The sequence below is a fragment of the Quercus robur genome, chromosome 9 (genome assembly GCF_932294415.1).
Source record: "Quercus robur chromosome 9, dhQueRobu3.1, whole genome shotgun sequence".
NCBI lineage: Eukaryota > Viridiplantae > Streptophyta > Magnoliopsida > Fagales > Fagaceae > Quercus > Quercus robur.
The window spans coordinates 48,407,928-48,422,379 of NC_065542.1; the positions used below are offsets into that span (position 1 = coordinate 48,407,928).

The window sequence follows — 14,452 nt, forward strand, 5'->3', positions numbered from 1 at the left end:
GAACACTGCAAAAGATGATCAATCGAACTCTATTCCCTCTAAAAAATAATTTTCACAAAGTAATGGTTTGGCAACCCGAAAATAGTCCTGTTGAAACTATATATATCTCATGTTACAGATCCAAGTTTGAAAGTTTATTTATTGGCATATTAGGGCGTCAATGGCAGTTAAATTCCATGGGAGAATTGTTTTACTTTCATGGATGCTGAAGCTAAACTTGGAGCTACCTAGATAACAATATAATTTAATACTACATTCAAAGACGATAAGTTTCAAATTATTCATTCAATATCCACTTAAAAGCCTTCCAAGCTCAAGGGCTATTCAAAGAATGCCCTAACAAGCCAAAAAAATAATAATAATAACAACTTTATTCCATGTGGAAAACAGATTACTATCTGTGCAGGTTGTGAAAGTAGGCTGTCGGGTCTCACTCAAAATCACTTCTGAATATGCTGTGGTTTCTTCCCACGGTTTTTAAAGTTTTCCTATAGGTGGTAGATCCGGAGCCGGAGAGGAGAACATATACAGCTGCTGCTTCTGCATTGCAATAGCACACGTGGCTATTGCAGTTCTGGTTCAGACATTACATTATTGTTTTTTCTGTTCTGTTGCGCTTTGGATGCTACTCTTTATGTCCCAAATGCTCCTGCGTTAATCTAATTCAATCAACCATATAATAAGTTTATTACGTAGGTTTAGTTTACACCCAATCTCTCTTTGTCAACGTTAAACAAATTTCATTGATGAGCATTTTCAATCTTTTTACAATCCTCCAGCAAAGGAGTGAAGTTGGAATTTCTTAAAAACACAACAGATTGCAAGCTACTGCCTACTTTTACAAAAGTCTTCATCTGTAGCTTGCAACACTGACAACAAAATTTATGTACAAGGTGCAGCATATGCACAGGGAATCTACATAGCAAGGCGCACCCACTAGCTTTTACCAAAGTATGAAAATAGGGTGGGTTGTTTATCACTACAATCCTTCGGGTTTCCCTTCTTCCTTGCCGGAGTAGAGCATAGCTTGCTAGTTTCATCAGTATTTTTCTCTGAATCAGCATTAAACTCCTCATAGTCCCGCTTCAGTTGGCACTTGGCTGGTCCATCTTGAGAATGTACAACACTAGATGTTGAGTCTTGGTCACCTTTTCCAGTGAAGAATGAAAGCGCTTTGTTGTCCTCAGTATCAGGCTCTTTTTTAAAGCTTTTTGTTTTTGGTGGATCAGTCATGAAATATTCGGCAGAAGACTTTTTCTCCTCTAAGTTTGATTCTTCTTCTTTAATTCCCTTTGTTGAGAAAAACTTGGAGATTGGATTGCTCCTTGAGTCCTGGTCACCTTTTTCAGTGAAGGATGAGAATGCCGTATTGTCCTGAGTCTCAGGCTCTTTTTTAAAGCTTTTTGGTGGATCAGTCTTGAAAGATTCTGCACAAGAGTTTTTCTCCTCTAAGTTTGATGACTCTTCTTTTTTAGCTGCTTTTGTTGAGAAAAATTTAGTGATTGGATTGCTGCCCTCTATCTTTAATTTTATCTGTACAAAAATGGTTCAACCAGCAATTAGGAGTTTTTTCCTGTATAAATCTAGGATTAGGAGTATCTGAACAGAAAGCAACTACCAATATTTCTATTCTTTTTGCTTTTTCTTTTTTTCTCTTTTCTCTTTTCTTTTTTTTGATAAGAACTGTGAATATTTCTTACCTGGTTTTTCCCAAAAATAAAAACCAAGTCAAATAGAAACATAAAAGGGAAAAGTCATGATGCATGCTACTTGATAATTAGAATATAAAAAATTGAGCCAGTGTTACCAATAAATGGACACCCTCAGATGAATTCTAACTAAGTGGGTTTTTTTATTTATTAAAGTAACATAATCACACAACTAAGGAATTCAAACCCCACTCTCACACACCACCCCCCATACTTATTTTGGGGGGGGGGGGGGGGGGGGGGGGGGGGGGTGGTTTAGAGGTGCCATTTAGCTTGGCATTAAATTTTGATTGGAGGGGGTCTCTCTCACACACCACCCCATACTTATGGGGGTAGAGGTGCCATTTAGCTTGGTACTAAATCTTGATTGGAGAGGGTATCTCATGAGCCCACGCTCTCACAGCACGTGGGACTCACATATCTTGTGAGAGAAGGTCTCATGAGACCGTCTCATAAGATACTTCTTCCCTTGATTGACCTTATTTATCAGATCTCCATCAACTATTGCCTACATTCATTTACGGAAGACAAGAGAGAAAATACACTACGTTAAAGAAAAAGGCAACTAGCCTCACCTCATTGATGCATTCTGGTCCATCAAAAGATGGCTTACCCATTGCAGGTGTTACTGGGTGCCACACCTGGAGATTGGAAGACAAGAATAATAAATTTGGAATATTGTATACCATTTATACTCATAGTAGCAAATATAGATATAGAGAAGCTGTTGTTTCTTATATTCAGACAGCTCTTACCAAATCCGCATCTTCATATGGTTTAAGCATGTTATCAAACTTGGAAGATGAAGAACCATTTAGCCATGTATCAGTTGATACCTTATCACCCAAAATAACAGGCATCCTGTCTATAATGATGGTGCAATGAAAAAAATTAGTATATGACCACTTTAATTTGGTGAAGATTGGCATAGTAAACAAATAATTTAGCAGAATCTGTGTAGATCCCACTTCCAATTCTAACATGATTGGTTGGAGAACAATTAGAAATCAAGCTTAAGATCTGTGATGATACCATAATCTATAACTACCATTTTAATTTTATCAAAATTTAAGGACTGATACTATAATGATACCACAATAATTCCTGTTCATTTTGTTAGAACTTACAACAGTGGGAAAATCATTAGCTTTTTATCCATAAAAATGTGGGATTCTTTTTAAATCTTGTTTGTGTGTGAAGACAATAAATTCAAACATTCCTACTAGTCACCATTTCTAAACTCCAATCAAAAGTTTCTCTAGCTTTGGCATTTTTATGCCTTTTCTGAGACCTTTTCTGTGCATAAAAATGAAATATAGGCGATCTACAAGGACATCAATAGTCCAGTTATGTATGAAATACAAAAACTCAGCCAAAATAGCAGAAGGCAAGTAAAATCAACCAACAAATTATATGCGTCATAGGAAGCAAACCCTGTACAACATACTCCAAATAGCAAGAAAGCAGAAGCATGGTAGCCATGCACATGACCTCAACTTTAAATTTACTGTTCCTTTAAAACATACAATTTTAAGTGATTACACAAGTTCCAAACATGTTTTTCAACTAATTACTCATCCTTTGATAGTGATACTTCACAGCATAAGTGGTACAAAAATACAACTACGAAACCTTAATCCCAAAAATTTGGAGTTGGTTATAAATCTTAACAATAATTGCACTCTTCTATCAAAAAACAAAAAGAAAACATTTGCTCATAACACTGATAGTACATCCCATTGACACATGATGACGAAAATAACAGATGAGTAACGTTAGTTTCTTTTTCTTGGGGTTTAGCACACTAATTTACAATGTGCAGACATCACAAGATTAGAACATGTAATATGAATAAAATGAAACAAGCATGACTTACCATGCAGCCACTGTAATGCTGAAGAAGAAGAAGTAGTGAGAATTGTAAACGTGTAGAGGATCTCGCCTGCAGGAAATCATACACTAAAATAATTAAAATAAAGTATTAGCCTTCTCTTTTGAGGGAAAAGAATGAAAGAAACTATATCAACCACGGCAAATTTTTGGTAAAATGGTAGATATAGCAATAAGAAGAGTGCCTACAACTATAAGGATAAACAACATACTAAACTGATCTTATTCACTAATACTGAAATTGGTATAACACAGAAAGAATATATCAGTTATTAGAGCTAATCAAATATAAAAATTTAATATGATGTATCTTCCAATAAATGTATCTAAAATACATGGGGGGAAAATAGTTTACCTTCTGAATTTTCCCATGCATCATAAAGAGCTGCAAACACAAGAGGCCTGCCATCCTTGAAATGGATGTAGTATGGCTGCTTTTTTTGTCCATCTTTTTTCCACTCGTAGAATCTGGGGTATTATACAAAGTCAAGTTATAGCGTAGAACATTTCATGCCATATACAGATAAATTTGCAAATATATACACACACACAAACACAATATGAACATTTCTTACAAGATGACCTAAAACCATATAACAGGAAATCCTTTCAAAAAGGTTCTATTTTAATCACTGAAATTTAATAAGTTTAATATTGATTGTTAATATTCAGGAAAGTTAAAAATAAAATCAATCTACTATCAGAAAATTCTTCCTAGAGTACAATATTAAAGAAACAGGTGCCAAATATTGAGAAAAAAAACATACCCTTCTACTGCAACAAGGCACCGGTTTTTAGGGATTAAACGACGGAAAGAAGCCTTTTCACTTATTGACTCAGATCGGGCATTAAACTGCAATTCGCAACACATGAAATAACAAGAAATTTCCAATAGAAGTTGTATGATTTAAAGTCATCTCAAACTAAACAACCAGTTTGATATAGAAATCAAAACAAATGCATATCAAACATGTAAATTATATGAGGAGAAAAAATCATTAACAATGTAAACACTATCAGAAATTTTATTTACCAACCACAAATCTGTCCCCATTTCAGCTAAAGTGATAGAATTACAATGATCATCAATGAAGTCCCTAGGCTGTCAATCTTAACCTCCACAATTAATGTCACACACACTCTCTCTCTCTCTCTCTCTCTCTCTCTCTCTCTCTCCTGGAATGTTTGAGAAAGTTAATGAGTAAATAGAAGGAGTATTATGAACAAAAATAAAATGCTGACAAAATTTCCAAGACAGGGATGAGATAAAAGGTGTACCTCAAAATTAACATTTCAGTCTCATTGTTCAATTGATCACAAAGACACAGATAAATAATGATTTGTCAACAGACTGGACATTCAAATAAATATTTACATTTGGATGTGAACTGGAGATGGAAAACCAACAAACAAATAAAAGACTCTTACATGATATCATGACATAATTTTAAAATCTTGGAATAAAAATGACAACTTGTAGCTTAGGCAGTGTAACTAAACCGACACAAATAATTTAGATACGCAACTTAATTTATCAATTGAATGATTCATGACAACTGTGAGATGTTAAGCTAACCTGAGCAGAAAGATTAATACAGTTGTGGAAGGATGATCAGTGCAGAAAACTGAATTCTTAAACAAACGACATCATCCTAAAGCAGATTCACCCGGAACATTGTATTCTAGGTTTGGGCCCTTTATTTGCAGTTATAGTCTGTATTCAGGTCGCTCTAATGTTTGCGCGTTCCGTTTATGAGCACATATAAAACCAATTAATCAGAGACTTTTCATGCCTATTGTTATGCAGTAAGCCCATCCTCATTTTCTTATAACTTGTCTTTGTGCATACAACATGTAAAAATGTTGCTATTCTTAAAAATGCAACCAACTTAGTGTTTGAAATTTTTCCATTTAAACTTTGGTTACCTTTATAAAAGGGGGGAAAATGGGACGTGCGGTGGGCTATAATTAGTAGAGCATAAAGTGGAACACTACGAGTGGGACAAAGGATTTTTATTCATCAAACTCACGCATTTGACAAGATGCATAAGGAAAACATCATAAATTCCTATACATTAGCACACTATGTTGTTGATTGTAGACATGTAGCATATTTAAGTTTAAATGTTAAACGAGATAGCAAAAATGTAAAGCAGTGATTTAAGAAGTTTAAGAATGCCTGGTATGTGTTTGAAAAAATGAGAAAGAGAGAGAGAAGTAAAAAATAGTTAAAAAGAGTACCATCTTGTAGTGATCAGGTTTGTCAGATTTTTTAGTGAAGCTGGGAATGAGTCCCCATTTCATACAATGAACAACAACAGCATCTGATTCAGAAGCAGCAGCACCACCAGCAGCAGCAGATGCTGATGATGATGATCCTTGTTCTCTACGAACAACCGGCAAATGATGTCCCGGTGAAACGTTGTAGGATGGACGGTACCTATATATAATACTGATAAGTATTATTATTGAAAGCAATAATAATAGAAATGAAGAAAAGAGGTTAGCAGTTAGTACGGACCGGTCCATGTGAAGATTACGAACTGAGGAGTTGTTGCGGTAACAAGCCCTAGGAATGTCATCAGCTCTCAGAGTACAACGACTTCTCCCACACATTTCCACTTCTCTCTCTCTCACTCTCTTCAATCTTTCTCTTCTCGTTTGGTGGAGTAAGTAACTTTTAGCGCTACACCTTCGCTTGTATATCTCTGATGCAAGACAAACTGCTAGACCGTTGGATTGCAAGTTGTAAGTTGTAACTGTCTTGAGATTCGAGGCGAGTAAACTCACGATTCCATTTACGACAGCGTTTTCCAATTTTTTTTTGGGGTAGGTGCGCGTGTGGGTTATAACGAAAAAAAAAAAAATATTCACTATTCAGTTTATTTTTATTATTATTTATAGGTCCTATTACTTTTAATACTATTTATGAGCCTCACTATATTATTTTAACTAACTTTTACCGCACTGCTACATAGAAAGGTTCTCACAGAGGACTTTTGTGACTTTTGTGGTGAAAGTGAATCTTCTGGTCATGCTTTGTGGGGATGTGTCATTGCTAAGGAAACTTGGGTTGAAACAAATTTCAGGATTGATAAACTAATTCACCCACCGAAGGAATTTCTTGATGTGGTCTGGTTGCTCCAGGAGTCACCTGGGGATACGAATTGGGAAGCCTTTGCTATCACGGCTTAGGGTTTGTGGAATAACAGAAATGCAGTCCGGCATGGGGAAGCTTGTAAACGAGGGAAAACTATTGCAAGGGAAGCTCAGAAGTATGAACTTGAAGTGCATTCTGCCAGTCCAGTCAGCCTTATTGGTGGTTCCTCTGCCCCTAGTCTCAAGCGTTGGTGTCCTCCCCCTAAAGGAACATACAAGGTCAATACTGATGCTGCGGTATTCAACAACTGGGGCTGCTGTGGCTACGGTGTGGTAATTAGAAATGATAAAGGGGAGCTGATGGGTGCATTGTGTAAGAAAGTTGAGTTTCCTTTAGGGCCTATTGAAGCAGAAGCAAAAGCTACGGAAGCGGGCATTTTTCTAGCTTGGGACTTGGGTCTGAAAGATATAGTAGTGGAAGGAGACTCCCAACAAGTTATACAAGCTCTAAATGGTTGCATCACACCGGCCCTGTCCATTCTGAAGGTTGTTGAAGGGCTGAAATTTTTTCTGATGCGGTTCAACTCTTGGAAGGCTGTTCATTCTAGGAGAATCACCAACGAAGCAGCGCATTTACTAGCTAGGAATGCAATGAATGTGGAGAATAGTGTAATATGGGTTGAGGATACTCCTCCCCTAATTGAACACCAGATTTTGGTTGATGTAAGTTTCCTGGACTTCTGTCCAGATTAATGAAGTTAAGTTATCTGTTTCCAATCAAAAAAAAAAAAAAAAAAAAAAAAAAAAAACTAACTTTTACCTTTATCAATAGTACTTTCAACAAAATAAGTGGTATCTAAACATCCTCTAAATTGCAAATTTCTCTCACACCGAGACTGTGTTTGGATACCGCTTATTTGCTGAAAACTGAAAACTTATTACTGAGAACATTAGCAAAATAATTTTTAAATATATGAATAGTGCTGTGGGATCCAAATTTACCTAGAAATTTGTGAAAAAGTGAGTTTGGTGGTATGTGAACAGTACCTATAGGACTCGCTAAAAAAACGCTGAACACGAGCAAAATGCCCAATCCAAACGCATACCGAGTGTCTAGATTTTAGGTGAAGAAGTCTTAAAATTTGAATTTTATCTCTTAAATTTTATGATATTTAGATTTTGCACCTTCTTTTTGAAGTATCAAAATTTAGGAAGGTAAAATCTAAATACTTTCAAATTTTAGAAGATAAAATCTAAATTCTGAATAATTATAATGTAAAATTTAAATACTCTTAAACTTTTTTTTGAAACCAAATACTCTTAAATTTTAAAATATAAAATTCAAATTTTGAAATTTCGTGGTATAAATTCAAACACCCTTCTTTTCGGTGTAATTTACAATTTATTTCTTAAAAAAATACAATTCCTAAAATACCGTCGGTTTTTTGCTTATCGACGAAAATAGAAAACAAAACCCAAAACCCTCCTCAGCGACTCCTCACATCTACAGTCTACACTACACGTTTTTTTGCACATACTCGGAATTCATTCACTCTCAGGTACGGTTTCTCCTCTTTTTGGCAACTTAAATTAATTGAAGAATCTCTCTCTCTCAGGTTTTTTATGATTATGGCTTCCTATTTTCATTTCATTTTCATAAACCTTTAGATAGCAGCTATCAAGGGATTCAAAGGCTATTTGGGACACTGTATTTGTTTTTTTTTTAATTTTTTTTTTTGGGGTCCTTTGAATTGATGATGACTCGTTGAAATTGTTTAGGGACAGTGAAATGTTTCAATAGATTAGAGGTGAAAGGTATATATATTTTCGGATGCAAGTTTGGATAAGAATTTATGGGGTTTTGTTATTACTGTATATGTTTCACAACAATTTTAGTTTTTATGTATTTTTGTTATGCTGTAATTCCATTTCTAAACTTACTGATAATATGTTATGTTGTTAACCATTACTCCTTTTTTCTTTCTTTTTATAAGTACTATTTATCCGTAGTTAAATCATAATGAAATGTTTTTTTGGGTAGTTGATAGAGGGTAAAGGTACATATTTTCGAATGCTACTGTATTGTTTCACAAGAATTTAGCTTTTCTGCATCTAGTTTTGCAGGAATACTGTTCATAGTTATTTATGGATTTCAAAGTATTAGTGAATTAAACTCTAACCTCTTTTGAGATTAGAAAATCAGAATCAGAAAGCTGCCAATCTATGCTCTCCCTGACCAAACGAATCCAGGCCTTAGCCCCATGCCTGCGCCCCGCTTCCCAGCAAGTCCGATGGGCCCGGACTGACACGGGCACAACTAGGAGGCCTAGACGGGCAGCTCTGGCCCCGGCACTAGCAAAGAAGGCGGATGAGAAAAAATCGGAGTGGTGGGTAGTGGACGGTGAAATGCATGAGGTTGGTGATCATGTGCCTCCACGTGAGCGCTTTGTGATCCCAAGGGACAACATTCCCAATAAGCGCCGCAAGCAGCTCCGGGAGCAGTTCATGCGCCGCACTCGCCTCATCATCAAGGAAGCGGTTTGTCCACTTTTCTTCTGGTTTATCATTACTTGGTTTGTGAGAGCTAGTTTGGTTACCTAATTTTTATTAGCTATTGATATTGTAAAGGAGCATGAGCCCTGGTGCAACAAGTACATGCAATTGTATCAGGAGCTTAGAGAGAATTGGGAGAGGTTGTACTGGGATGAAGGCTACTCCAAGAAAATTGCACAAGATCATGCTAACTACGAGTCCGCCGAAGATGATGATCAAGATTTTTCTCCTTACAGGTTTCTCTTTATTTCATATTGCAAAACTTGGACAATGGACTCTCAATTTTTTCTTCTTTTGATTGTGTTTCATTCATAAGCATCAATTTTTTAGTGAATAAGACTCGATTTGTTTGAAGTAAAGAGTATGTGATGTTGACAATGGATACTAAATTTAACCTTCTTTTGATTGTGTTTCAGGAGCAGGCGATTAGCTGCTGAGCCAATGAAGGTATGGTTTTGAATTGGATTAAGAATGCTATCTTGTCTGCTTTACTTCCAAGGTTTAGTACTTTCAACTTTCAAGATTGGGCTAATATAGAGTGCTCTAGAAACACAGTTGATTTATGCTAGCTGATGAGGGCTAGGAGCTTTTAGATTGGTTTACTTAGATTTTACTTGAAAGGATGTTTCAATATATGGTTGATGGCATATCTAGGCATCAACGATCACTAATAAGAAAACATTAGGCAAGATGTCACTATGTGGATTGGTGTTGCATGCGTTGGTGTAGTGGGGAGGGGGTGGAATACCTTCTGATTTTCACTGCGGAAGCTTATGAATTGTGGTGTTTTGTATTTAGATCTTTTGGTATCTCTTGGGTCTTACCAAAGAGTGTGAAAGATCTTTTGTTTGGTTGGTGGAATTGGATGGGAAAACATTCGTTGGATATTGGAATTTGGTTCCATTATGTTTGATGTGGGTTATTTGGTGAGAGCAAAATAGGCGAACATCTGAGGATATGGAGAGTACAAGGGACCAACTTCTAGCTTATTTTGTTGGCACTCTGTTTGATTGGTCTTGTGCTTGGGGACTCACAAATAGAGATTCCATTCCAGTGTTTATTGAGTCTCTATCTTTTTGTACATAATCATTTGTACTTTTTGTAATTCTTTAGGCTATTTCTTGCCTCTCTCTCTCTTTTCTTTTTCTTTTTTTTTTTTTTTGGTGCATGATGTAGTCTCTTTTCAATAAATTTCTATTACTTATCAAAAAATAATTGAGAGCATGCTTTTTTTTTTTTTGCTAGTAGTTTTTCTATTTAAAGAAACACCCCTGTATGAGAAGAAAGAAAAGTCTTAATTCATTCAAAAGAACCAAAAATATGATAGTTTATCATGATTTCATTGGGCAAAATTGCTGCAAGAATGCTTATTTGCCACTTGAAAGTAATATTTTCTGCCCTATGGTTATGTAAATGAGTATCTCCTTCTTATCACTCTCTGGTTCTACTGGGAGAAATAGTTCAAAATAGGAAAAAAAGAAGGATCCCAGTCTCTAGTATGACATTTTTATTTTGCTCAATGGTCTCCATTGCAACTTATTAATTTTATTTAAGCAAGAAGGGTGCACTTCTGGTTTTGTAATTTATGCTACAAGAGTAATGGATGTGTTTGATCTAGAAAAATAGTTTGATTTAGTTTGAACATTTTTATCACTTAATATTTAATATTTAAGTCTAGTTACATGTGCCACTACCACAGAAATTGACTGGATTTTAATACAGGACCAGGGTTTCGGGAGGAACAGGCAAGGTGATAATTGGGAAAGGGTCAGCCAAATTCGGGATAAGTTTGAATTTGACAGGGAGAAAAGAATGAGAGATAAAGGTAGGCTTAACGTGTTTGAGCTTTATTTTACTTGCTTGCATTCTTTTTTGTGTTTTGGTCTCACTGATTCCTTAGACCTGGGTGATGGATCATTGCTGAAAGCGAAGTAACACTCTCAATAGCACCTTGAGCTAGGTTTGTTTATCAGCTTTTTAGCTTTCCTTCAGCAGGCTAAATGATCTTGAGCTCAAATCTCATTCATCACTATGTGGGTGGCCTTGCAAAATATATTTTCATGCAACTGAGGTTAATAAAGTTTGGTCCCTTGACTTGTTTTGGAAGAACTTGCCACTTATTATCAAATAGTTTTAAATTAGTGGTGACAGTTTTCCCATAAATTAGCAACGAGTTATGTCAAAGTCCATTGTGTAAACCTCATACTAAAACATAGATGAGATAATTAGATGGAATCCTGGAATTCCATGCATCTGTTTTATGGTATCAAAATCTGGTACAATCACTAATGGGGAAAGGGAAAAGAGCAATTTATCAGGAAAAAACCCCACCCCTGTGCCTGTTTTTTGAGACTATTGAAATCTTGCATATTCTGGTAGTAGGGTGGAAAATCCTTCATATTGGTCAACTTCTCTTGGGTAACTGCAACAAAGATTTTTTTCTTCACTGCACACATTTTTGTTTTCCCCCCATAGTTACAATGAAGGAGGGGCAATTTAAATCCTAGACATTTGCATTAGAAATACCAAGAAGTGCGAGTTAAGTTACAAGGCTCTTGGCCTCGCTGCACACTTTCACATAGTAACTATATTATGCTTAATGCACTAGCTCCACAATTATATATATAGCAGATTTGAATATTAGTAGACTAGAAAGGGAATCATTTAGTTCTGCTTTCTGTTGCAATTGGGGGCTACACCTTTCCTTATATTGTAGCAATTAGAGAAATTGGGGTCACTGCCACTGAAAAAAGTTATGCTATGTTTGAAAGTTTTGAGAGAGAGGAGAGTAGAGGGGAGTAGAGGGAAGGAGAGTAGTGGAGAGGAGAGTAAAAGGGAATGGTTATCTTTCACCTTGTTTGGATGTTTTTAAAATTAAGGAGGGAGGGGAATAATTAGTCTTTTCATTTGTAATTTTGTTAATATGGTAAGGTTAAGTTTGATAATTCATTTGGTCAAGCATTTTTATGCTCCACTCTTCCTTCAAATCTCTCCAATTTGGGGGAATTAAAAATGAGGAGTTAGAAGTAGTTCAAACCCCTCCCCCCCCCCCCCCCCCCCCCCCACCCCCCCCCCTCCCCTCCTTCCTTAAAAAACATCCAAACAAGTTTATTAAATTACTCTCCCTCCCTCTACTCTACTCTCCCTCCTTCCCCCAACATCCAAACATAGCGTTAGTGAATTACTAAATATTGAAACCTTGACATTTTGTTCTGCTTTATGTTCATGAAATCTTGACATTGATCTAACACAACTAACTTTCAGGATATAGACCCATAATAGCTGCCATTAAAGACAATATTGATTCAAATGATATGTAAAACAAAGAGGAGCGAATTTGTTAAAATGCGATGATTAAAAGCATCTGAGATGAATGGGCCTTTGCTCATTTTGCATATTTTCTATTTGAATTAATCTTTACAAATTGTGATGTTTTTGGTGTGATGTTCATGATCTTTTTATCTCAGCGTTTGCACCCATGAATGGAGGAACTACTTCTGAGTTACCTGATACAAACTCCTGGAAGCAACCATTTGATGCTCAGAGATACTTTTCACATAGTGAAAGTGACTGATAGAACTCTGTATACCTAAAGAAAGAAAAGGAGAAAAGTTGGGACAATTTTCCTTCAGTCATTCTCTCACTATATTGCTGCTGGTATCATTGCTTCAGTCAAGATAGCAACTGGAGCCTGCCATTACTGTAGCAAAGTAGCCATATCTCTTCTTCTTTTCTTTGTTGGATGTATGTAGATTTTTTTTTTTTTTTTGGGTGGGGGAGGGGGGCATCTGGGGAGTCTTTGAGGTGGAAATCTAATTGAAACTGAACTACAAAATATTTCCCAGCAATATATATATTATGACATGTAAACTTTTGTATCCATAACATGATGAAAGGTCTTGTAATGTAGCTTTCATATGTTATTAAGATTCCACTTGGATGGGAAGATGGAAAATTGGGAGAATAGAAAAAAGTTTAGTTTTCCAACATATATGTCTATTATGGAGGATGAAAAAGTGAAAGGGTGAAAATTTACTATTTTTTTGTTTAGTTGAGAAGAAAAATGAGATGATGGTTACTGTAGTAGTGTGTGAATTTATTGTTTTGCCTCTATTACATAAAATAAAATTCTTAAACAGCAAATTAGAAGTAATTTTTACATTATTATGTAAGAAAAAAAATATTTAATTTAGGTTTTATTTTTTGCAAATTATTTGCTAAAAATAATGTTCTGAAAAAATTATTTGGGAGAATTTCCTTGTGTTTTCAAAACATAAAATTGTGTTCTGAAAACATGATTTAAATTAAGATTTGCCAATGTGGCATGAGATGACAGACATTATGTACACTTAGAAATCGAAACACAATTTCAATAAATATTTTGTACTAAAATTATTATGAAAACATAATTTTAGTGTAAACGCATTTGATTTAAAGTTATGTTTTGGAAACATGAATTTAGTGCAAAATTTTGAAATTTTATATTTTACATTGAATGAAATTGTGTTTTCAAACACAATTTGAACGTAAAACACAAAATTTTATTTTTAAAAACACTTCATAGAGAGGAGAAAGTAAAATGGTAAAGTGAGGAGAGTTTAGGGAGGGGAATAGAGAGAGAGAAAAAAGAAACAAAAAAAAGAAACAAAACAAAACAAAACGTGTCTTTAAACTTTAAGGTGCTGCTCTGTACATTTTAATAAATTTTGTATAGATAGCAAAATTTCAAAATTACATTTAAGACTTGTTTTACAAACAATATTTTAAAATTTTGAAATTATGTTTTATACACTTAAATTGTGTTTTGGAAACACAATCTAAAGACTAAATGTGGTATCATGTTTTTAATGAGTTTAGGAGTTATTGATTTAGATGGGCGTAACATTTAATAATTTTGCATTGATTTCAAAATTTGCACTGAACTCATGTTAAGTGCAAAATTTGAAATTTAGAAATTTTGTGTTATACATTTAAATAATGTTTTGGAAAAATGAGTTTAGTGTAAATTTTGAAACACAAACTTTCAAAATTTGCATTGAACTTTCAAGGCGAATGTGTTTACCCTGAACTTTCAATTCTTTTCACCCTCAACTATCAATGTATTTAAAAAGAAATTGTGTTTTCAAATATGATATCAATGCAAAGTGTAATATAAATGTATATTAGATTTTTCTACAAGTCAACAATTTTTTTGTAAAATC

At 35.0% G+C, this 14,452-nt stretch overlaps 2 protein-coding genes across 3 annotated transcripts; one reads left to right on the forward strand and one right to left on the reverse strand.

The window, feature by feature from the left end:
- Window positions 1–715: 715 nt before the first annotated feature.
- Window positions 716–6,369, reverse strand: LOC126698812 (uncharacterized). Its single transcript, XM_050396274.1, has 8 exons — window positions 6,121–6,369; window positions 5,841–6,039; window positions 4,367–4,452; window positions 3,955–4,067; window positions 3,586–3,651; window positions 2,465–2,574; window positions 2,285–2,350; window positions 716–1,533 (listed from the first exon to the last, which is right to left on the reverse strand). Exons 1-8 carry the CDS (start codon window positions 6,213–6,215, stop codon window positions 937–939), a joined length of 1,332 nt encoding a protein of 443 aa, XP_050252231.1. The 5' UTR covers window positions 6,216–6,369; the 3' UTR covers window positions 716–936.
- Window positions 6,370–8,094: 1,725 nt separating this feature from the next.
- LOC126698814 (uncharacterized) lies at window positions 8,095–13,240 on the forward strand. Of its 2 annotated transcripts, none has more exons than XM_050396276.1 (6): window positions 8,095–8,257; window positions 8,894–9,236; window positions 9,327–9,487; window positions 9,668–9,698; window positions 10,974–11,076; window positions 12,719–13,240. In XM_050396276.1, the coding sequence occupies exons 2-6, from the start codon at window positions 8,922–8,924 to the stop codon at window positions 12,823–12,825; spliced, it is 717 nt and encodes a 238-aa protein (XP_050252233.1). In that variant the 5' UTR covers window positions 8,095–8,257; window positions 8,894–8,921; the 3' UTR covers window positions 12,826–13,240. The 2 variants fall into 2 exon arrangements, with proteins under 2 accessions (XP_050252233.1, XP_050252234.1); XM_050396277.1 differs by having other exon boundaries at window positions 8,096–8,257; window positions 8,902–9,236.
- The last annotated feature ends 1,212 nt before the right edge of the window (window positions 13,241–14,452 follow it).

What these genes read in the sequence shown, in the direction of transcription:
- LOC126698812 (XM_050396274.1), bottom strand. Translation starts at nt 6,215, where the DNA reads ATGTGTGGGAGAAGTCGTTGTACTCTGAGAGCTGATGACATTCCTAGG. An exon ending in TGCATGGGAAAATTCAGAAG is followed by an intron (nt 3,652 to 3,954) that starts GTAAACTATTTT and finishes GATTTCCTGCAG; the next exon opens with GCGAGATCCTCTACACGTTT. An exon ending in AGCATTACAGTGGCTGCATG is followed by an intron (nt 2,575 to 3,585) that starts GTAAGTCATGCT and finishes CCATCATTATAG; the next exon opens with ACAGGATGCCTGTTATTTTG.
- LOC126698814 (XM_050396276.1), top strand. Translation starts at nt 8,922, where the DNA reads ATGCTCTCCCTGACCAAACGAATCCAGGCCTTAGCCCCATGCCTGCGC. An exon ending in CAAGATTTTTCTCCTTACAG is followed by an intron (nt 9,488 to 9,667) that starts GTTTCTCTTTAT and finishes ATTGTGTTTCAG; the next exon opens with GAGCAGGCGATTAGCTGCTG. An exon ending in TAGCTGCTGAGCCAATGAAG is followed by an intron (nt 9,699 to 10,973) that starts GTATGGTTTTGA and finishes ATTTTAATACAG; the next exon opens with GACCAGGGTTTCGGGAGGAA.